At 41.9% G+C, this 25,413-nt stretch overlaps 1 protein-coding gene and 1 long non-coding RNA gene across 3 annotated transcripts in view; one reads left to right on the top strand and one right to left on the bottom strand.

Moving 5' to 3' along the window:
• zcchc14 (zinc finger, CCHC domain containing 14) overlaps nt 1-25,413 on the bottom strand; it is a 35,028-nt gene that overhangs the window by 7,681 nt on the left and 1,934 nt on the right. For both annotated transcript variants that reach the window (XM_088997441.1, XM_088997442.1), the window contains exons 2-8: nt 17,524-17,751; nt 14,871-15,072; nt 8,342-8,412; nt 8,183-8,254; nt 7,972-8,030; nt 3,941-4,119; nt 25-67 (exon numbers count right to left, since the gene is read on the bottom strand). In XM_088997441.1, the coding sequence (XP_088853567.1) occupies nt 25-67; nt 3,941-4,119; nt 7,972-8,030; nt 8,183-8,254; nt 8,342-8,412; nt 14,871-15,072; nt 17,524-17,751 (854 nt within the window). The remainder of the gene's footprint in view (nt 1-24; nt 68-3,940; nt 4,120-7,971; nt 8,031-8,182; nt 8,255-8,341; nt 8,413-14,870; nt 15,073-17,523; nt 17,752-25,413) is intronic.
• On the top strand, nt 63-18,156 carry LOC148898303 (uncharacterized). The gene is made up of 3 exons (XR_016115093.1): nt 63-2,128; nt 17,537-17,636; nt 17,972-18,156. It is a non-coding gene; the product is annotated as an uncharacterized LOC148898303 (long non-coding RNA).

Genomic DNA, 25,413 nt, shown 5'->3' with positions numbered 1-25,413 from the left:
TGATGAACAATGACGACAATCTACCTGCTAGCTCCTCTGTACTGCATCAGACAGCCGACTGAGCTTGCTGAGTGACAGATGACAATGGAAATATATGATCACACATGTAAACAAAGCAACAACATTTTGATTATTCTTTAATTTTATAGTGTATTTGGCTCACTGTGAGGATGTCATGTAATACACAGAGACATTCAGCAAGGTTGAGCACTGAAATTGAGGACTAAAAATGAGGTATACAAAGCGGATGGACGGATGCATGGATTATCCTCAAAAGGGCACTGTTAAGGCAAGTCGCTATACATTTTAAAACATCTTGACTATTTCCTTTTGCATCGTTTAGTTTTTTTTGGACTTCCTGATAGAGAAGTACAGAGAAGGTCAGAAGGAATTGCATTGTGTCTTTGTAGATCTGGAGAAAGCGTATGACAGGGTGCCCAGAGAAGAGCTGTGGCATTGCATGAGGAAGTCTGGAGTCACGGAAAAGTATGTAGTAGAGCGGTGCAAGACATGTATCATGACCGTAAGACAGTTGTGAGGTGTGCTGTCGGTGTGACTGAGGAATTCAAGGTGGAGGTCGGACTCCACCAGGGGTCAGCTCTGAGCCCCTTCTTGTTTGCTATGGTGATGGACAGGCTGACAGACGATGTTAGACAAGAATCTCCTTGGACCATGATGTTTGCAGATGACATTGTGATCTGTAGCGAGAATAGGGAAAAGGTGGCGGAGAAACTAGAGATGTGGAGATATGCCCTGGAAAGGAGAGGAATGAAGATCAGTCGCAGCAAGACGGAATATATGTGTGTGAAATGCAAGGGATCCAAGTGCAAGAGTGATGCTACAGGGGGAACAGATAAAGAAGGTGGAGGATTTTAAGTACTTGGGGTCAACTGTCCAGAGCAATGGAGAGTGTGGAAAAGAGGTGAAGAAGCGTGTCCAGGCAGGCTGGAGCGGCTGGAGAAAAATGTCAGGTGTCATGTGCGATAGAAGGGTTTCAGCTAGGATGAAAGGAAAAGTGTATAAAACAGTGGTCAGACCAGCCATGATCTTTGGACTGGAGACGGTGCCACTGAAGAAAAGACAGGTAACAGAGCTGAAGATGTTGAGGTTTTCTTTGAGAGTGACCAGGTTGGATAGGATCAGGAATGAGTACATTAGAGGGACAACTCATATTAGAGGCGTTGGAGAGAAAGTCAGAGAGGCCAGACTGAGATGGTTTGGACATGTCCTGAGGAGAGAGAGCGACTATATCGGGAAAAGGATGCTGAGCCTTGAACTGCCAGGCAGGAGACCGAGAGGAAGACCGAAGAGGAGGTTTATGGATGTGGTCAAAGAGGACATGAAGGTAGCTGGTGTGAGGGAAGAGGATGCACAAAACCGGGATAGATGGAGGACATTGATTCGCTGTGGCGACCCCTGAGGGGAAAAGCCGAAAGGAAAAGAAGAAGAGTTTTTTTGGACTTCCTGTCACGTAACATCATGCCGCCATTACATGACATCATATCATGCCCACCTTCACATGCTCTCCCAACACGCCCCATCTATCTCTCTCTGGCCCTCTTCAACCGACCTCACAATGTCCCTGCTGTCTACAAGATTAAAATAATATTTGGTGCCAAAACCCGGGACACCAAATGATGATGGGTTGAAAATTATCCTTCCCTCTGGTTCATGGCTCTTCACGGTGTTAGAAGATGGTAGTAAAATCAGCAGGCACCAAGGTGTTGAACAAAAAAGATTATTTTATTGTGAGGTCGCTTGAGGAGGTCCAGAGAGAGAGAGATGGGGCGTGTCGGGAGAGCTTTTATAAAGACGGATAGGATGTGACGTCATGTAAAGGCGGGCAGGATCTGACGTGACAGGAAGTCCAAGAAAAACAATTTGTATAGCGAATTGCCTTAACAGGCACTGTGTTAATTGAGTTTGTTTCCCCCTCCCTGCTCCGCTCGGAAAAGGGTCAAGTCCCACTATTCTAAATCAGCAACCGGAACAAAAGTTGAAATCGTTTGTGTGTCGACAAAACCAATTTTAGGTCGAACCATGGACTCCATGACTTTGACTCCATGAAACAGGAAGAAAGCCAAATAGGAAGCGACCTGAAGCTCACGCTGCAGCCAGACACAAACAGGTACAAATGGTGGAAGTTAGAAGTCATTTACGAACAAAAGAGGACAAGTAGTGGTGTTTTTAGTTTGAGTCATAGTTACAAGATAAGGTAAGCCACTTCCTACTGAAAGTATTACCCCAACAACACTTGGCTGTGCAAGTAGCTGCATGACAACGTACATTAAAAGACGGTAGCTCAGGGGTCGGGAACCTACGGCTCGCGAGCCACATATGGCTATTTTGATGATTCCATCTGGCTCGCCGAAAAAACTAAATACATATCCTCGCTTTTTCGCTGTTCATTTCCTATTGGGGCAGTAGTTGGTGGAAAGCGCAATCTTCATTGGATGATACTGACCTAAGGTGGCTGTTGATGTTCAAAGAACAATTTTGATTGGATGATATTGACCTAGGTGACGTTCATGTCGAAACAGGTAAATGCCCCTTTTTAAAAAATGTTGAATGGACCAAAGGATTCAACTTTGTAGAGAGAAAAGGTTCTGCCGTGGTTCTAATTTATAATGAAGCAATACCATTGATGAAACAGTCGAATGCCAGTGGTACTTTGACAAGCCCCATGCTAACGTTAGCATCAGTATACTTCTGCGAGAGACAGCAGAAAGCAAGCGTGCAGGCTCGCTTGCAGTAACTTTGCGTATGGACCCGGCAAGTTGACTTTCATTTCAATCATTTGGAAAACATATCATATTAATGGTGAGTATTATCACAAAGTTATTTTAAATAACACATTCTGACATTTTGTTGAAATCATGGATGTGTTTGCGTGTGTGTTTGCATGTGTGTTTGCGTGTGTTTTTGCGTGTTTGCGTGTGTGTGTACGTGTGTGTCTGTGTGTGGCTCTCACTGAAAAACATTTCTAAATATTTTACTTTTATGTCTCTCTTAGTCAAAAAGGTTCCCGACCCCGGCAGTAGCTTAATGTTTGTTGTGTGTCGGGAACTGAAACTGAATGGAACAAACAAGCTGAGGTGCTGAACGATTGGAAAGAAGCCGCAATTATAAAGATGTCATGAACACAAGATCTCTCTCTCTCTCTCTCTGCCGCTGCTCACCCGCAGAAAAAATATCCTGTGACTATAAAGTGTCCTGCAGAGTTTTGAAAGGCGCTTATAAATTATTCATTATATCAGCTGTCTTCATGCAGTAAGCCAGAGAGACCCTGAATTGGTTGCCAGTTAATAATGGGGCACACAAAAACAAACACACACACACACACATTCTGTCTCACACACACACACACACGCCGCGCAGGAGGTTAAAAATACACTGACATGAAGTCACATTCATAGAATCGGACGCCACGTGCATTCACCCACACACGCAGACGCACACGAGGCCACCACACTCAGCTTTCCAACATAAACATACCACAATGAATTCCCACACCAGACTAAAATAGAAGCTGTCCTCTCGCTCAAACACCTTCAAAATTCACACTTAAAATCATCTCTGTTGTATCGCCACCACCTACTCAATGGTTTTAACAAACGTGACCTTTTCCTTTTCATCCTGCACCAATTTTAAGTAATCACCAACACTGCATTCATTCATTCATTCATTCATTCATTCATTCATTCATTCGTTCATTCATTCATTTTTCAAACCACTTCTCCTCACTTGCATATCCAAGACGGTTTAGGACGAGCGGCAGATTTTACCCTGAACATGGTCGGCAGCCAATCGCAGGCTGCATAAACAGACAAGAAATATTCCTTCTGGTATCACTGTCACCACATATAAAAATAGATACCAAGTGTGTTGTCTGCAACTGTGACTAAATGGGAATCGTCCCATTCAGAAATAAAATACTCACTATAGTTGGAGGTAAATGGACAGGTTGGAATGACAGGAGCTGTTAGAGGCGACGAAGGCATTTTGTGGAGCGAAGAAGAGAGAGGAGGCAGACAGCTGGGTGTGAGAGGCCTGCTGGAAGTGAAGAAGAGTTGGACGCTGTGGTGCTGGAGCACATGGCTGGGCAATGCTGTCAGGCATCTGGGTGCAGGTGAAGAGAGCAGACATGTACATGAAGAACACATACATAGATACAATACAAGGGCACGTGTATAGATAGCAAATCGACACAGGTTAACTCTGTTGTAGACTGGGTTTGCATTTTACCTCAAAATGGCTAAGCTCGTTTAGCCATTTTGAAGAATACAGTCTTTTGCCTCTAAACTGTTACAAGTAGGAGATTTCATTGTCCATTTTTGGTCCCACTAAGTCCCATTATAAATCATTTTACAATACAGCGTATGAAATGCAAATTTCCCCATTGTGGGACTATTGAAGGCTTTCTGATAAACGATAATCTTGACAACTGAATGAATAAAAGTACCTTTTATTCCCAAAATGGCTTCATTTTAAACAGATGCTTGAGTCTTTCTTACTCTGACATTACAAATATAGGTCCACATCGGACAGTTGACAGAATAATTGGCTCCTCAAATCATGATGTAAGAGTAGAGTACAATAACCCCCCCCCCCCCCCCCAAAAAAAAAAAAAGAAAAATGCCTTTTTTTCTCCAATATTCTCCAAATTTAAGTGACAAACAAGACTGCTGCTCCTCCAGGATGGTGTGAAAAGACGCAGATTCCAAAACCAGAGGCAAAGTCCCAGACCTCAATTTGGCACACTGATTTCTGGGTTCTACTCAGGTTCAATGTGTGATATGGATGCGGGCCAGAATGATCCTTTAAGAAAATATAACATCTTAACTTTGGTTTACACGGAACTTCAGAGGATGTCCAAAGTGCATGGCCATCCCCAAACCACAAAGTGGAACAAGAAATAAAAAGAGAGAGCTTCACTACACCAAACAACAATGTTGGCGGACAGGGCTCTGACTATGTTGGTGCTGGTTATTGTTGTTGGTGTGATTGTAGGGCAGATACATGTTGGGTAAACGTCAAGGTGGGTGAAAAATAAAATATGTTTTGTACAGCTCTGATCGGCTCTTCGTTTTGCCCAATGCTAGCTTTCCTAAATTGGGCTGTTGGTGCCGGTCAGGACACTATTTCTGAGCACTTCTAACTCAAGCTTAACCAATGGAGGAACTGAAATATGATATAGGTAAATATGCCTTTTATCGTATGTTTTGAATGGGATTATTTTGATTGTGTGGTTGAATGAAAAAAGGTGTGCAGATTATTACTAAACGGTGTGATTTTGGGTCGTCAAATTAATTTGATCTTGTCAAATCAGTAGTGTCTGCTACTGTGCAATCTTTTATGTGCTAAAGTTCTGTTTACATTCAAAGCCATCCATAACCTTGCCCCTCCCTATCTTTCTGACCTGCTTCAAATCTCTGTTCCCTCTCGGTCCCTCAGATCTTCATCCTCCCTTCACCTCTATGTGCCCTCTGCCCGTCTCACCACGATGGGATGCAGAGCTTTCAGCCGCTCTGCTCCCAAACTCTGGAATTCTCTTCCACCCAACATCCGCAATATTGACTCCCTCCCTATTTTCAAGGCTCACCTCAAAACCCACTTGTTTAAAATTGCTTTCAATGTATAGTTCTATCTGCTATTTTATTATGTATCATTTTACTTATGGTTTTATTGTTATGTGCTTTGTTTTATTGTTTTTATTGTAAAGTGTCCTTGGGTGTTTTGATAGGCGCTTGAAATAAAATGTATTATTATTATAAAGTGGGTTTTGCCTTTTGTCTGGCTCATTCCCCACAATTGGTCACCAAATGTTGATGGCATCTGTTAGGACATGTTCATTCATCCATTCATTTATTCATATTCCGAACCGCTTATTCCTCACGAGCGTCGCTGGTACACTCGAGCCTAGTGAACGCTGGCGCGTGTAGCTGCCGCTGCTCACCCGCAGAAAAAATATCCTGTGACTATAAAGTGTCCTGCAGAGTTTTGAAAGGCGCTTATAAATTATTCATTATATCAGCTGTCTTCATGCAGTAAGCCAGAGAGACCCTGAATTGGTTGCCAGTTAATAATGGGGCACACAAAAACAAACAAACATTCACACTCACACCTAGGGAACATTTTTAAGTGTTCAATCACCCTGTCATGCATTTTTTTGGAATGTGGGAGGAAACCGGAGTACCCAGAGAAAACCCACACCGGCCGAGAAAGAACATGCAAGCTCCACACATAGAGGGCAGAGATGGAATTGAACCCGGTACCTCTGCACTGTGAAATTGACGTGCTCAACACTCGACTACCAGGCCGCTCTTGTTCAGACACCCAACAATTGTGATTAAAAAAAACATACAGTGAAGAACAAATTAAACGTAATGACTAAATGTGAGGTGAAACTGTGGGTGACTAGTTAGCATGTCTGCCTCACTGCACATACTAGCTCGTGGGTTTTCCAGTGTGGAATTTGCATGTTTTCCCCATGCCTACGTGGGTTTTCTTCAGATACTCCAGTTTTTACCCTTATCCCCAAACATGCCCAGAAGGAAAATGTAACACTATAAATTGTCCCGAGTTGTGAGTGTGAGCACAGATGGTTGTTAGTCTCTGGGTGCCCTGCGATTTGGTGGCAACCGGTTCAGGACGTCCTCCGCCTGCTGCCCAAAGACAGCGGCCCTTGTGAGGATGACGCCATTCAGAAAATGGATGGATGGACGGTGACATTTGTTCAGGAAAGGTGTGATTTTTGGTTTTGGTTGGTTTGGTTGGTTTTGGTTGGTTTTAGCTTAACTTTAATGTAATGTCTGCATAATCTGCTTGCTCATAAAGAAGGGTTGATATAATTACAAGAGACAAATCTGGACCCAGTATTTGAGATAAGTCTTCAATTTGGTTTAGATGTCACCCATCAAGGCTGGATATTCACTGTGTTGTTCTTCAGAATCAGAATCAGAATCAGAATCATCTTTATTGCCAAGTATGTAGAACACACAAGGAATTTGTTTCCGGTAGAACACGCTGCACTAGTATCGTCGTCAAAAAAACTGCTAAGTGGCACTATACAGTTCCATTTTGGCTACTGTTGAAAGAGTTAATGGCTTGGGGGAAGAAGCTGTTTAAATGTCTGCTGGATTTGGTGCGCATGGATCGGTAGCGCCTGCCTGAGGGGAGTAGCTGGAAAAGGTGGTGGGCAGGGTGCGGAGGGTCCAGTAGGATTTTGATTAAATCTAACGATCACATTGTTCCATTTTTTTTCAGCGTTGTTAAAGTAGGCTATTCCAAGGTATAAACACGTCTACCGTATTTTCTGGTGTATAAGGCGCACCCAAAAGCTTTGATTTACTTCAAAAGATGACCCTGTGCCTTATACACAGGTGCCACTTATATGTGAAGTAATATTGAGCCACGAGAGGTCTTACAACTACTGTCAGCAGCCACCGACTCCATTTCCGCCGTAGAAGAAGTCGTGTGTAACCCCAGCCTCTACTGTAGCGCCCTATAATGAGGTGTGCCTTATATTTCAAAAACTATTCATATATTATATTTGGACAACTTTTTTCATTCATGGAAGGTGCACCTTATAGTTCGGTGCACCTTATCTATGGCAAATTTTTGAAAATACACCATTCATTGGTTGTGCACCTTATACTCTGGTGCGCCTTATACACCAGAAAATACATATACAGTAAAGTCTCGTTATATCGATATCGGTTATATCGATAGTACCGCTTATGACGATACTATTTCTATGAACGCAAGGAGAAAATTACATGCGCGCAGGATCGGATATATCGATAGTCCCGGTTATATCGATATTTTTCGGACTCCCGAGAATATCGATATAACGAGACTTTACTGTATAAAAAAAACCTTTTTTTTTTCATCAGAAATCCACGACTCAATATACAGTGCATAAGTCAGCTATCATCCTCCGTAGGACAAAAAAAAAATCAGGAAACTAACCTGGCATCTGACTCAAGCAAGAGCTTCTCCATTCTCTCATCAGGGAATGCCTGTGACAACTGTGAGAAAATCAAAATGATTAAAAATGGCATCACAAGCACATTAGTGAAATGTTATTGTCATCCATCCATACTTTAAATAAATTTGAAAAGACGGTCACACCAATGAAGCAACAAGCTGAGTTGTGAAACATCAGCAGGGTGGTCCTCACCTGTGAAAGTAGATCGGTGACCTCTTCTTGACTTCGGACCACTGATGAAACAAATCCATCAGTCCAGCTGGCCTGGATGAGGAATTACAAGAATAATTTGTGTTAGGTGTCATTTCTTAACATGTTTGGGCATAAGTGATAACGTGTGTTTTTACCCACCTCAAACATATGTTCACTTTTATCTTCAAGCTTATGCGTCGTTCCTCGCAATGCAACTCTCTCAATTGCCACTATAAAAACAGTTAACACATAAAGTTTAATCATGCTTGACCAGACACTTGGAGTGCTTTGAAAGCAAGAAAACATATTACAACATTCTGTTAAATTTGCACCAAGCTCACGTGACAGCACTGCCATCCTAAAATGTTGCACAGTTTCTTGCCTGTTCCTCCTCAGCCCTAAAGACATACTATGCCATTTTTCATCATTAATCAAATACTTCCTCTGTGTCTCAAAAACACATCTGTTGCTTGCAGTAAGCATCATGAGTTATCAGAGGCAAATGAACTGACAAGTTAACTGCCACTCGAGTAGAAGAATCTCTGCGTAGTCTGTAAAAGACACTATATTCGACAGTCTCACATTACCTCATGGTCACATTGCAAAGCTGTCATCAACATAAAGCAGACAGAGCAGGAACACAGAAACGCAATGGTTATTTTGAGCACATTCAAACACGATTGCTAAGATTTAGAGGCAAATGACAAAGATATCGAAAATTAAGGTGATATGACAGTGTTTGAAATAACATCTGCCCTGCCCTGTGGTCGACAACTTCTTCAAGAAAAAAAATGTTTGTTTTTTTTTTTCAAATCAAACATTTGTTTTATTCAATAAAGCGTTCAATAAAGTGTTTCAAGTTGTGAAAAATGGGGCAGGGAACTTTATGGCCGGGCAGGCAACTTTTCAGAGTTGTCTGCCCGAGTGTCTGCTAACTTTTTGTCATGAGTTTCAGACACTGGATATGACAAACCCTACCATTTCTATGTATAAGTACTGAGGCTCATCTAGGAAAGAAACTGTTGCGTTAATGAATACAAAGAACTTTCGCTCTTCCATCAGTCTGCTTATTATAATAATATAATAATACATTTAATTTCTAAGCGCCTTTCAAAACACTCAATATTGGATGCATGCCTCAACCTTGAGGCAGGTTTAGGCTTATTTCCTGACAATAAATAGGGGAGGAAAGTGATTTAAACTGGCAGGGTTGTTTTTGTTGATGGGAGCCAGAGCAAAATAACCTTGACATATGAAAGGACTCACATTAGACTCCTTAAATCAGTGTAGAAACCACACCAGACATGTAAGGACAAGCAGCTGCATTGACAAATGAGGTCATTAACAGAAAAGACCGATTTGCTCACAACAGAGATGTGCGGGATTAAGGGTGTACCAACAGTGTTTAGTCTGCGTTCAACGGAGCACAGTTCATTTCTCACGCTTGTCCGGGCCTTGTATGCAGGTGCAAATACACACAAACAAATCATGGTGCACACCAAACAACCAATCCAAGACGCACGTTTGAAAATACACTTGGCACGACTCGAAACTGGTCTGAATACTAACCATTGCATTTCCACATAAAATACAGGATATTTGCGACTTTTGGAGCTAAACAAACCACCATAGCACGGCACTGTGAGAAATATTATTCCATAAAGAATGTTGATCATATCCGATCCTTCGTTGTTGTTGTTTTTTTATTTTTTATTTAGACGTACAACTGAAAGTATTTGGTGGGCCAAAACACGAAGCACACGCTGGGTTCCTGCATGCATTCGCCGATGTGTTTTAAAATCTTGTAAAATTGTGTCGCCAAACCTGGATTGGAAGAGCTTGTCTTTACACAATTATTTTGCAGTTGTTCACATGATTGGCTCATCACAAGCCAATCACAGTATCACTAGCCGCGAGTGACAAGCGCATACTGGAGCGCTGGAGCCTATCTCAGCTGTCTTCGGGCACGAGGCGGGGGACACCCTGAATTGGTTGCCAGCCAATCGCAGGGCACACAAAGACGGAAAAACAGTCACTCTCACACTCACACCTAGGCACAAATTGGAGTGGTCAATCTGCCTGCCATGCATGTTTTTGGGGTGTGGAAGGAAACCGGAGGACCTGGAGAAAACCGGGTCCGGGGAGAACATGCAAACTCCACACAGGGAGGCCGGAGCGGGATTCGAACCAGCAACTTCTGCACTGTGAAGCTGGCGTGCTAACCACTCAACTAAAAATTACGTGCGTGCGCATCTTGAATGCAGAAAGCACACACATTTGAGTCGTAATAGTCTCGTGCTGTGGGTGTCAGAATAGAAAGAGCAAACAGAGAGAACTAGTCTTTTATGGAATTCCTATTGATAAACACCCCTTACAGAAAACCTGGTGCACGTTATGGTTACAAGCGTTACAAAGAGGGAATTGGACTGAGAAAACGAACCGGCGACCTGTGAACTATGAAACCGGGGTGCTAACCACTCGACTACCGGGCCTAACAAAATTTATGACGCTACATTATCCTGTGACTGTAAAGTGTCCTTGAGAGTTTTGAAATGCGCTTAGAAAGAGGAGTTAACGTGGCTTGTTGCAGACAACGCAACGCAAACATTGTATTGTTCACCATGACGAACAGTGTATGGACAACAACTGGAGCAAAATCATCAGCAAGGTATATTTTCCCTAAATTAAGCAAGGGAGCATTTGTGGTAGGTACATCCTTAATTTTTTTAAAAAATCCTTGATACTTTTCAACATTTTTTTTTTTTTTTGTTGCGTTTAGTTGTCTTATTGTGTTTCAAGTCGTGAAAAATGGGGCAGACAACTTTTCAGAGTTATCTGCCTTGGTGTCCGCTAACGTTTTGTCATGAGTTTCAGACACTGCTTATGGTACCCTCTCGTGGACTTGTAGTAAATCACACCACAGTTTTTTCAGTCTGGAGGCCTAGCGATGAAATGCACGGCCCGCCACTGGTCACTTCATTGCAATGGACACACCGATAGTCACATGCGTAGATGTAATTGCAGACTATAGTTTATTTCCAAAACGTATACAGTGTGAATGTGAACCGCACCAAACAAAAAATAAAAAAAACTTTTTTGAACTTTACAACAGTCATGCCATCATAATAGCAGATACATTACTCTGTGTCTTGATGAAGGCAAGATGTCACACTACAAGTCCATCATCAATCAGATGCTGCTCAATCATTGTGTGCTGTGCATGCGTCCAGGCCATTTGAGGAAGTGGGACAAGCTATGCCTAAGCTATCTATGCCTATACCGAATGAGGCATTAGGTGCATGTGTGTTTGTTTTCGGTTCAGAAAAGGCACAAACAAACAAACACAAACTAAACTAAACTAAACTAAATAAATAAATAAATAAATAAATAAATAAATAAATACTTGTTTATAGTTTCTCATTCCTGGATGGTGGCGGGAGGGCAATATATTCTCCAAAAAGAAGATGAGGTAACCAATTTCTGTATTGACACCACATGTGCCAATCTGATATAATAATAATAATAATAATAATAATAATAATAATAATAATAATAATAATAGTAATAATAATAATAATAATAATAATAATACATTTCATTTCTTAGCGCCTTTCAAAACTCTCAAGGACACTTTAAAGTCACAAGATATTTTTTCTGTGGGTGAGCAGCGGCAGCCACATGCGCCAGCGTTCACTCAACCTGGACAACAAAAAATAAAAAATAAATACATAAAAATAACAAAGAATGACATGGCATTAAGATGTTTTCCGAATACTTTGCTTGAAATAATTTGTTCATGTGTGAGTTGAAAAAACACACAGTAATGGCATTACAGCTTATGTTGCTCAGCATGGCCCATAAGCCTTAATTTTACATATTTGTATCATATCATGTGGCTCTAAATCTATGCAATCATGTTTCAATGTGCTCAAAATGACTGTTGGGTGTCTATATTCTTGTTGTCCCTTTTATCCTGATGACAGCTATGCAATGTGACCATGAGGTAATGTGAGATTGTCGAATATTGTGTTTCAAACTGAGGCAGGGAGCCAGAACGATTGGGTCGACTGTCGATGGGCAATGCTGGGTGGCCCTTCAAATTCTTAAATGAATAAATAAATAAATAAACACATACTTGACTTAACTCAATCCGAAATGAGGGAATGGAAATCTTTCTTATCCAACTTTGGACCTTCACAAACAACCATAATATCAACAATTTGCAGAATGTTTATCTTTGTCTTTTTTTAATCACTAATATAAAATTGTGGCCGCTTACAGCACGGGGAACTACAATTTTTCATCAATACGACAGTATTTACCGGTGTATAAGGCGCACCAGAGTATCAGGCGCCCCCGCTCCCAATGAATGGTGTATTTTCAAACTTTTTCCATATATAATGACTGAAAAAGGTTTTCTAAATATAAGGCACACCACATTATATAGCGCTACAGTAGAGGCTAGGGGTACACACTACTTCTACAAGGGGCAACACCTGTTGCTGCCCAATATTACTTCACAAATAAGGCACACCTGCGTATAAGGCGCAGGGTCATCTTTTGAAGAAAATCAAAACGTTTGGGTGTGCCTTATACACCAGAAAATACAGTCCTTGGAGGCCACATAGGACCACACGTTTCCTAACCGGACGCATTAAACAGTTTTTAATTTTAAATTGGAGGTGTCAAATGAGTGCGTTAAATTGCAAATAATTAATTACTGCCCGTTTTGTGTGCTGATTTTTTTTAATCGTGTAAATCTAGTTTTAATCTGTACTTTCTTTGTTTCTGTGGGAAGGATGACTTTTTGTAATACAGTGGTACCTCGGTTCTCAACCATAATTCGTTCCGGGACCCTGTTCGAAAAGCGATTTTTTTCGAACACCGAAACCACCTCTTTGCTCCTGTCACTTGCGAGTTGACAGCGAGGGGGGGGGGGGGGGCCTGCCTCTCCCGGCCGTTCTCCACCCGCTGTCATTCTCTAATCACAGACACAGGGCATTTATACGGTTCGCGATCACCTCACCAATGCCGGATGATTGCCTCAACTCGCCAACGTACCTGGACTCTTCCTTCGATGCGCGAGTGTATCCGGTCCGAGGTATTTTCCCTGCGTCCCGTAAATTTATGTCATCTTCCGGGATTGCGTAAGTTTGCACCCTCGTGCACGGCTCGCAGAAGCAGGTGTGTATATGTTATCTGTCTGTGTATTTTGATGAGGTTGTGCTAAAGTGAAGGGGTACATCTGATCTGTCCATTTAAACTACAGTTGCTTTAGCAGATATCTAATATGCTTTGGATTTTTAATCCATATTTGGAAGCGGACTGTTTCAGGTGTGGAATTGCAAATTTTAGGTGAGATTAAAGTATAGATTAATTACAGCACTAAATGACATAGTATTTTAATTACTCAGACTCTTTTTGGAGTGGGTCACTTGACAGCACGATTTGAAATCTGTTCAATTTATTTCATTTTTCATTTTGAGCCCGACAATAAAGGATTTGAAGGAAAGAAATAATATTATTCATTTTCCAATTGGCTTAATCATCACTAGGATCGCAGTAGGTGCTGGAACCTATCCCAGCCGTCGGGCAGTCGGCGAAGGACACCCTGAACCAGTTGACAGCCAATCGCATGGCACTCAGAACGAACAACCACTTGCGCTCACACATGTGGACAATTTAAAGTGTTCAATCAGCCTGTTTTGCATGTTTTTGGAACATATAGCCAGATTTTGTGGTGTGTTGTATCCACCAGCCGTATACGTTGTTTAACACAATAAACGTGTGATTTTGAGCCATTTATTTTATTGAATCAACCTGGAGAACACAGTTGCTGATGTAATTATGCATGCAGTTTTACAATTTACCATAATGCACATTTACCATTTAAATATTAACTTTCAAGAATCCAAGTGATTGATTATGACTATCAATCAAATTAGAAAAATGGGTTCCCATGATGAATATTTACAGAACCCAAAATTAGTTACCTAGTTTCCCATTGGGAAAATGTTTTCTATTCATTTCTGAAATCATCAGGCCTGAAATTGAATCCCTCTTTTTTCTAATGTATTGAAAGGATATTCTCCAAGAAGCTTCGTGGGCTGTCGCAAAGCATTTTGGCAAATTCCAGTCTTGTCAATGCAAGTTTTCTTCGTGACCATGATGCTTTATGGAATTGGTATCAACAAATTTGCCACCACATATTAATATAGTACAAAGTAGTCAACCCTTTTCAACCGTGACAGCATTAGCAGGACAAATCATGGCTGAGTGTTATTATGTTTATGACCGACAAGCCCAAAAAAGTATACTAGTACAATGTAACACATTGAGTGAATAAAGTTGTTTTATGTACCACCTGAAGTTGCAACCACGGGTGAACTGAATCCCTGAGTGACATATTACACTGCAATGCCTTAGGCTGCATTCTCAAAGCTGGTATGTTGAATGGGACTGGCATGTTGCATCTTGCCCCAACTGCGTTTGACTGGGTGCACAGCATGAGACACACGTTTCAGATTCATATGCACTCCTTAGAGGTTCAGTCGTTCATCATTAGTTCAAGCTGACGATGACAGTGAAAGGCTATTTATAGAATGTGATGTAGCATGCTAAGAGGTGGAAGGGTGTCAATCACATTAAACTATAGACCCTGGTTGGACACACTCTTCCAGAGGCTCACCTGTTCCTCTTTTTCCCTGGTGACTAGTGGATGGTGCCCCAGCATCGTGGCCGTGCGCAGCAGTTGGAGGAGGAGCAAGGTGAGGAGGAGGTGCAAGATCGAGGTGTGGAGCATTGGGTTCCTGGCTGGTCGCTTGAGCTCCCTTCCCAATTTTTACCTCTGATCCAAGTGCAGAGGTTGTGTTTGCCTCTCTGGTTTGGTTCTAGAGAGCATGAAAGAGACATTTGGACCACAGTAGACCATTTCATAACACATTAGCTCAAATTAGCGGTAACCTGTCTTATCCATATATGCTGCATAGCAATTACGTATTACAAGGAAAATTACAATGAAAAGTATTTGTGATCTATAATGGGCGAAAGCATATATTTGTGGCACATTGTCGTGTCAGAAAGCTTTAATTAGGCATGAAAAAAAATGAAACTGCATTGTGAAAATCCTGTTTTGTTGAGATTGTTGGTCATTGATTCATGTTCAAACCGTACAAAACTACTCCCATGTGTTGTGTGTGGTTCATATTGAGCAACAACCTGCATGAAACCTGCTATTGGAACAGTCTCGCACACATCACATGGGTTGGGCTTTCTCTCTCATTTCTCATACGACAAACACCAAAAAACATATGTTTGTTATTATGGACACACACAACACGCAAAGGAATTTGTTCAGGAAGTTTTTGCTTTAATGTGAATAAATTCTGTCTTTGATACATTGAGTCAGCCTCTGTCCCCATTTTAATTTATCTATGTGCTGATTGCTTCATAACGAGTGCCGTAAAAGATTCCTTCAGCTTCAACACTGTAGCTATCTCAAGTTGCAGTCGAGAAAAAGTACTGTAACAACCATTAGAATGGGTTACTCTCAGGATATGTGAAGAGATCCAGAGGGAGAGGCAGCATTTCAAACTTCCTGGGGATTCACTTGAGACACACACGCATGCACGCACACACACACAACACACACATACATACGCACACACACACGCACGCACACACCCACACACACACACGCACACACACACACAGACACTGAACCAAACCACAGAGGGTTGATTTCAGCAAAGAGAAATGTGCTGAGCTACACTAAGTCGGAGCCAAGGGCAACAAAACACTAAATACAAATGCTCTACTCTGAGCAGGGTACTTTCCCTTCGTTGCTTGCTCATGTTTAAACATTTTGCCTGCTGCTCTTAGGTTTTGGGAAAGATAGACAGATCAGGGGGAACAAAATGTCCAAGATTTAAATCTTGAATTTAAATCTATGGAATGCAATTCCACACCTGAAACAGTCCGCTTCCAAATGTGGATTAAAAATCCAAAGCATATTAGATATCTGCTAAAGCAACTGTAGTTTAAATGGACAGATCAGATGTACCCCTTCACTTTAGCACAACCTCATCAAAATACACAGACAGATAACATATACACACCTGCTTCTGCCCAAATGACGCAAATAAAAACATTTAAAAAAAAACACCCACTTTAAACACTTCACGTATGATGTATGTTAAGCCTGTCTTGATCATATGACAGTTGAATATTATTAAAATATGGAACAATCATTCCTCTCGGGCCTCCTGTAGGTTTTTGTTTCTTTTGTACTTAACTATACGTAACTGTTATTTTTGAAATAGACCACGCCTTGACAATGATACCCTATTCCGAGACTGTGGAGCCAGAAGGCGTGACCAAAGGGTGTTGTCAATCATTTGCCGTGTACACGCAGGCACTCGCCGTAGCCTCATGGAACACCCGAAAGTTTACTCTGTTGGATTATTTACCTCAGGTTACTGTGTGAAGTGAAAATGAAGTCAATTGACAGCTCTTAAGAAAAATAAACAAATAAAAGCAAGGGGAACAACATAAACTCCATCATGAATAAGTCATGCTCGCAAAGTAACAGACGTGGCTAAGAATGGCTTGTTTACCCTGCGTGTTCTCATAGAGTACACATCTGGCGCACGTTCACGTTAGTGAGGGGCTTGGCTTTGGACAAAGACTTACCGGGGATGAGGAGGGAGTGAAGTGGGACAACATTCAAAACCATCTAGTCGTTTGAAAACTGCAAATAGCTCCTTCTTTAAATCCAAACAGCAAAAGCAGATCGTATTCTCTCTGATAGTGCTGTATTTTCTGGACTATAAAGTGCACCGGATTATAAGGCACACTTTCAATGAATGACATGGGATACTTTGTTTTTAATCTTTACATATAACATATTTCAATGTGTATTTTTGAATAAAAAACCAAGGAGAGAAATCTTGAATCTACGATTATATTTGTTGTCAGGACCAATGCTGTAATATTGGCAAATTAAAAGAAATTTAAAGTCAACTTTTATACCTGCAAGACTGCAGCAACCCCTTCACAAATAGCATTGTCATGTGTATGTGTTGTCATGTGTATTCACATGCGAGAGTATGAGAGATGATCAAGTGTCAGATGAATTTGAACATCTGAGCTGGATACAGTCAGATGCAGGAGCCACTCACAGCCGACTTCAAGACACCCTGAACTGGTTGCCAGCCAATCACAGGGGACACATTGCCAAAAAAAATCCCAATAACAATCCCACTTTGAGACAATATAGCATTTAAATAGTCAATAAATCCATGTGACTATGAATCAAGCTAAAAAGTTGCCTGACTTCTTACTTTTTGCCGGCAGGTGCAGGACGAATGGCATAGTTGAGCGGCTGACACGGGTAAGGAGGCAGCACTTGCTTGAGGAAGTGAGCAGCCAGCCGGAGACAACGAGGTCGGGCCAGGTAAGGACACAGTGTGCTGGGTAAAGGGGTGCTGCAGCTGAGTGTAAGACAGAGCCACTTGATCACCACCTGGGCCTGCTTCTTGAACCTCAACGCCCGCTCCACCGTAGCTCACCTGAAATATCCAAGATATACATGAACTAAATGAAACAAAACTTGTCCACTACTTACTTGGTTCTCTGTTGCCTTTCACAACATTGAAAGAGAGGAGAAGTATTTCCATCTGCTGTCTAAGAGAACCGTTGAACAATATTTGTGAATGTAAGTAAGTGTCTTTAAGCGTCGTACAAGCCAAGCCTATTTCCTGTTGCTATACTTTATGTGCATACTGAAAGCAGGGACAACACTGTTTAGGACCACTGGAACCTACGGCAGGCGCACCTGCACCCAGTTGTATTCTGAAGCAATGAATAGGTATGTTCACACGGCACACATTTACATCGGCGCTGCATCAATGTATTTTGTTGCAATATATCTTACGCCGGTGTAAATTTTGTGGAGTGTCCACACACATGAAGCTGCTTACTAAAGAGAAGTATATTAGGCCGGTGCAGCCCCGCTTGCGTTTCACACGGCAACAGCAGCCCTGCAATGCAATAGTAATAATACAGAAATAAATAACATGTGCATCCCTTTCCCCGCCTTGTTTGTGACATATTGAAAAAAAACGACCCTTTCTCTCTCTCTCTCTCTCTCTCTCTCTCTGTGTATATATATATATATATATATATATATATATATATATATATATATATATATATATATATATATATATATATATACACATACTGTAAAGTCTCGTTATATCGATATCGGATATATCGATAGTCCCGGTTATATCGATACTATTTCTATGCACGTACGGAGAAAATTACATGCAAACAGGGTCGGATATATCGATAGTCCCGGTTATATCGATATTTTTTCGGACTCCCTTGAATATCGATATAATGAGACTTTACTATATATATATATATATATATATATATATATATATATATATATATATATATATATATATATATATATATATATATATATATCAGAATCAGAATCAGAATCATCTTTATTGCCAAGTATGTAGGACAAACAAGGAATTTGTTTCCGGTAGAACACGCTGCACTAGTATCGTTGTCAAAAAAACTGCTAAGTGGCACTATACAGTTCCATTTTGGCTACTGTTGAAAGAGTTCAAAGAGTTAATGGCTTGGGGGAAGAAGCTGTTTAAATGTCTGCTGGATTTGGTGCGCATGGATCGGTAGCGCCTGCCTGAGGGGAGTAGCTGGAAAAGGTGGTGGGCAGGGTGCGGAGGGTCCAGTAAGATTTTCCGCGCCCTAGTTTGGATTCTTGCAGTGTGCAAGTCCTCGAGAGTGGGTAGGGCGGTGCTAATGATTTTTTCCGCCGTCCTAACTGTCCGTTGAAGTCGGATTTTGTCCATTTTTGTGGCGGCCCCGAACCAAACGGTGATGGAAGAACACAGGATGGATTCGATGACAGCCGTGTAGAAATGTTGCAGCACCTCCTGTGGCAGGCCATGCTTCTTTAGCAGCCTCAGGAAGTACATTCTCTGTTGGGCCTTTTTCAGGATAGAGTTGGTGTTGACCTCCCACTTCATGTCCTGGGAGACAGCGATTCCCAGGAACTTGAAGGTCTCAACGGTTGACACCAGGCAGTTGGATAGTGTGAGGGGTAGCTGTGGTGATGCATGTTTCCTGAAGTCCACCATCATCTCAACTGTCTTGAGCGTGTTCAGCTCCAGGTTGTGACGGCTGCACCAGAGCTCCAGCTGCTCCACTTGTTGTCGGTACGCAGACTCGTCGCCGTCTTTGATGAGACCGATGACCGTGGTGTCATCTGCGAACTTTATGAATTTGACAGCTGGGTGCGTTGAGGTGCAGTCGTTCGTGTAGAGAGAGAGAAGAGCAATGGAGAGAGGACGCATCCCTGCGGGGCTCCAGTGCTCGTGGTTCGTGTCGTGGATGATATATTTCCCAGTCTGACCTGTTGTGTCCGTCCTGTCAGGAAGCTGAGGGTCCACTGGCAGATCGTGGGGGACACACCAAGCTGGAGAAGTTTGGGGATGAGGAGTTCTGGGATGATGGTATTGAACGCAGAGCTGTAGTCCACAAACAGGATCCTTGCGTAGGTTCCTGTGTTGTCAAGGTGGTCGAGGATGTGGTGCAGTCCGATGTTGACTGCATCCTCCACAGACCTGTTTGCCCGGTAGGCAAACTGAAGAGGATCTAGCAGAGGTCCCGTGATGTTCTTTAGGTGGTTCAGCACGAGGCGTTCAAAGGACTTCATGACCACAGACGTCAGAGCGACAGGTCTATAGTCGTTCAATCCCGAGGGTGCTGGTTTCTTTGGAACTGGGACGATAGTAGACTGTTTGAAGCAGGATGGGACTTCACACCGCTCCAGGGATCTGTTGAAGATTTGTGTGAAGACCGGAGCCAGCTGGTCAGCGCAGACTCTCAGGCAGGAGGGGGACACTCTGTCAGGTCCTGCAGCTTTCTTGATCTTTTGCTGCTTGAAGAGCCGTCTAACGTCCAGTTCGTGGATCTGTAGGGCAGAGGGCGGAGATACGGTAGTTTCTGGTAATGGTGGGCAGACCGGGGAAATGGTGGTGTCCTTTTCAAATCGGCAAAAGTATGTATTTAACTCATCAGCCATACCATTGTTGTACACTGCTTGGGGGGAAGGTAAACGATAATTTGTTATTGCTTTCAGACCATTCCACACCGATGCAGAGTCGTTAGCGGAGAACTGTTTGTTAAGCCTCTCCGCACAACTTTTCTTTGCGATGTTAATTTCCTTCGTCAGCCTGTTTCGGGCGAGTTTGTAAACTGCTCGATCGCCGCTTTTAAATGCGGATTCTTTCTCTTTCCTAAGCTGCCTGAGTTTGGGAGTGAACCATGGCTTGTTGTTGTTGAATGAGCGGAAGGACTTTGTTGGTACACACATGTCCTCACAGAAACTGATGTATGATGTTACAGTGTCTGTGTATTCATCCAATGTGCCCGTTGAAGTTTCAAAGACGCTCCAATCAGTGCAGTCTAAGCATTCTTGTAGCGATAACTTTGCTTCATCTGTCCATGTTTTAACTGTCTTGACTACCGGTTTTACACATTTGAGTTTCTGTTTGTATGTGGGAATTAAGTGGATTAAATAGTGGTCAGAAAGACCCAATGCTGCATGCGCAACAGACCGGTATGCGCCTTTGAGTGCTGTGTAACAATGATCTAGAATGTTTTCTCCTCTGGTGAAACAGTCAATATGCTGCTTATATTTGGGAAGTTCACGGTTCAAACGTGTTTGATTAAAATCGCCCAAAATGATCAGGGGTGATTCTGGATATTTTAGTTCGAGATGGTTTACATGGTCCGCTAGCGTTTGTATACACGCGTTAGCATTAGCTTGTGGCGCGATGTACACGGCAACGAGAATAAAGGAAGCGAACTCACGTGGCGAGTAGAATGGCTTGCAGTTGAGAGACAGCGATTCCAAACCAGGGCTGCAGTGTGCGTCGAGCATCGTGACATCGGTGCACCATTCTTCGTTGATGTAGAAGCATAGTCCACCGCCTTTGGATTTCCCCGATTGCTCCGTATCACGGTCGGCCCGAAGGAGACGGAATCCGGGTAGGTGTAGTGCGGAATCCGGGTGGCGGTCACTGAGCCAAGTCTCAGTGAAGCACAGCGCAGCAGAGCGGGCAAACGTTTTATTGGTCTTTGTGAGAAGCAGAAGTTCGTCCATCTTGTTTGGTAGTGAGCGTAGATTAGCGAGGTGGATCGATGGGAGCGGCGTTCGAAATCCACGCTGCCGAAGCTTGCCGAGAACGCCGGCTCGCTTCCCCCTCTTACGCCGGCGTCTCAAAGCTCCGTACAGAGCTGCTACGCCGCTCGCGAGCAGCCCCGAAAAACCTTGTAGATTTTGGTGTGTCGGTGAAAATAGTCCAAGAGTGGATTCCCCAATGCTCAGTAACTCTTCCCTCGTGTAACTGAGTCGCGTAGGATCGCAAAAAACAAATGAAAATGACAAAACCAGGAACAATACTAGGGAGCGTGTCACCGAGGCTGCCATCCGCGGCGCCATCTTGGTCATTATATATACATATATACAGTAAAGTCTTGTTATATCGATATTCAAGGGAGTCCGAAAAAATATTGATATAACCGGGACTATCGATATATCCGATCCTGCGCCGAACTGCATTAAACAAAAGCCGCCAAAAGAGGGCAGCCAAGCGCCATATAAGAAACGGAGCTGGCCATTAGCTCCCCTTTTTTTTTGGGTAAGAGATGTTCCCCCAATGTTGCCTCAAAATGGCACATATAATTCTTTAATGATTGTAAACATGTATGCTTTAATCTTCAGAACTACAGTGTATTTGAAACATATTCATAACTGGATGTGTAACAAGAAAGCATATTATCCGAATCTGAAGCCATTGTTTGGATTCACAAGCAATGCAAGACGTCTTGGTGTGAAGTCATTTTTATTTGCATTTGAATAAAAAGTGACATCGGCTGTCCGTTAATACACAGTATGGAATGTTAATTTTCAAAATCATCGCGCTTCAGCAGACAAAACAAGAAACATTGTTGCAAAAAACGATTGCATTCATATACAGTACAGTGGGCATGTACATAACACAACAGGGAAACTGCAACGCTTACATCTTACTGTATTATGTATACAATTTAAAAAAGTCACCAATCTTCTTCTGCTTCCCATTTTTACCTTTTAACACAAACACTTCAATCTCGTCTGCTACACACGAGCTAGCGTCTGAAAATGAAAATGGCTCTGCTACACGGGTGCTGGGCACGTAACCAAGTCACCTGACCAAGTTGACCAATGGCGCGACTGATGGCGTGACACGTAACCAAGACACGTGACCAAGTTGACCAATGGCGCGACCGATGGCGTGTCACGTGACAAAGTCACACGGCCAAGTCGACCAATAGCGCGACCGATGGCGGCTCATGTGACCAAGTCGACCAATGGCGCGACCGATGGCGGCTCACGTAACAAGACACGTGACCAAGTTGACCAATGGCGCGACGGATATATCGATGTAAACAACAAAAATGGCCGGCGGGGGATGAAAAGGAGCACCGTAATAACCGGATTATCGTAACAACCGGGTATCGTACTAAACGGTACTAATTATACATAAAAAGACTAGAAATGTGCAAGGGAAATGAAAATAATATCGTAATAAGCGGTACTATCGATATAACCGATATCGATATAACGAGACTTTACTGTATATATATATATATATATATATATATATATATATATATATATATATATATATATATATATATATATATATATATAGAAAGAAACAGGTGTCAATTAAGAGGTTTTTAATCAGCAAATATGATAGATGAGGAGTCTCCAAAGAAGCAAAGAGAAGTCACACCAGAGGTTAAGTTACCAACAGTCCTTATGGAAGGTGACTCTCCCTTCATAAGCCATCAAGGACCATCAAAAAGGAAAATAAAACTTTATTTTACAGCACAGTTTATTTCTTTAATTACAGCCTTGTGTAATGTGCCTCTCTTTCCAAACAACAATTCCCTCTGACCTTCGACCTCCAACACCATTCCATCAAGCCATCAATGACCATCATAAAGGTAAATAAAACGACTTTATTTCATAGCACAGTTAATTTCTTTAGTTACCGTCCTTATGGAATGTGACTCTTTCCAAACAGCAATTCCCTTTGACCTTGGACCTCCAATGCCATTCCATCAAGCAATCAATGACAATCACAAATGTAAATAAAGTGACTTTATTATACAGCGCAGTGTATTTCTTTCATTACAATACAGTAGCACATTTATTATACATAGAATAAGGTATGTTGTGTGTAGTTTGAAGGCTTATTAGTTGAAAAGTATATTTTATGGAAACCCGGGAACGGATGATTCCCATTTTAATGGTTTCCTATGGGAAAATGTTTGTTGTGATACACACTTTTTCGCTTACACACTCTGTCTGGAAACCAATAAGCTGAGGTCTCACTGTAATGTTTTTGGTCACCGCCTTCATTCCTGCTGAGTTTACTATCATTTGAACACCGTGAAGAACGCGAACCAGAGAGATTCATCATTTTATTCCATCATATGTGTATATTTATTTTATTTTTTTTTATTTATATAAAAATTAACCTGGGACCTCGCACTGTGATGTCGGTCTGCTAAGCACTCGACCTTCGTTCCTCCTGCTAAAATATTCCGCAATACAATAGTATCTTACATTAGTTACGGTTTTATGATGGGAAGGGTTCGGAGGATGATTATTATCATAAAGGTAAATAAAACGACTTTATTTATATATAGTCGATGATTATTTCAAATGGTTCTGACCAAACATGAGAGGTTGACCACCTTCCCAGAACTGAATGTTCAACCTCAGAGCTTCAACTATCGTGACATATATAATTCAAACATTTTAGCATGATTAATTTTGGCTACGGGCAGCATGGTGGATTTGTAGTTCGCACGTCTGTCTTGTAGTTGTCATGCTTGAAGCTAATCTCCAGCCTTGCAAGATGGAGTTTGAATACTGTCTTCGTGCTCGCTTGGGTTTTCCCGCATTCCAAATTCATGCATGTTATCTAACTTGAAGACTCTACATTGTTCATTGGTGTGAATGGGAGTGTGGCTGCTTTTTCATCTATATGTGTCCTGGGATTGACTAGCAACGAGTCAAAGGTGTACACCAACAACATTCTGTTAATGTGGGCACAAGTGGGAGTTCAAAAAATTGATGCATGGATTCCATTTACCGACATCACATTGCTGTAAAGGCACAATTTATTTCAATTTGATTAAAAAATATCACAATCCTTCCGACAGAATACCAAAAAGGAATGATTTCCACTTTACTCTGCTTTTGCACAAAAACCTTCTGTGGTGCCCGTCAAAGGCGAAGCTTTCACTGACACACAGATAATTTACACGTTAAAGGTTAGCTGTGCTAGCAGGTGGGCTGTCATTGACTTCAAGAAACCTATAATTTGGCATTCAAGACACCATGTGAGTCTTGCATGATGATGAGTAATACAATTCCTTGGACTGGTTTCAAAAACTCTAAGGACTTTGGGTACCCATTGTTTCTTCTAACAAGCTGAATTCTTCATTCGTTTAGTCTGTCCTATTGAGTGTCGTGGTCTTGGCATGCCCAATATTATTTGTATTTCTACTATTGGAATGCTTTCATGTGTGGTGGCTAAGTTATCTTGAAATCCAATGCAGTGTAAACAGTATGTCGTTCAATCCATCCATTCTCTACAGTGCTTAACCTCATAAAGCTTGTGTGGTTGAGCTGGAGACTACAGTGCCGTGAATAAGTATTTCCAATCCTCCTGATTCTTATTTTTATTTTTTAGCATGTCAATCTTATAATACTGTCGCACACACAAAGTTTTCAAATGATCAGTCAATTTCAGTACGGCACTGAGAGAACATGCAAACTCCACACAGGACGGCAAGAGCCAGAATCTGCACTGTGAGACCAGCGTGTCAACCAGTATGACAGTGAAACAAAAAGAGTTGGTAAAAATGGGTAACATTCACTAATATGCAATCTTGTCTTGGTTCATGATGATTTTTTAGCCAACTGTTGTTTTTTTTTTGGTTGCATTTTTCCAATTCAATTATATTGGTGTGAAGTTGTTCAAGATGGATTTTAATGCTGAAGCAGAACACCAATGTGTTTAAAATAAATGCAGTATTTCTAAATAGTGACAATGGGAATG

Source organism: Hippocampus bargibanti, linkage group LG05 (assembly GCF_051943395.1).
Source record: "Hippocampus bargibanti isolate YZ-2025 linkage group LG05, ASM5194339v1, whole genome shotgun sequence".
NCBI lineage: Eukaryota > Metazoa > Chordata > Actinopteri > Syngnathiformes > Syngnathidae > Hippocampus > Hippocampus bargibanti.
Note: the sequence above shows the minus strand (reverse complement) of the source record. Positions and strands in the feature narration are given on the sequence as shown.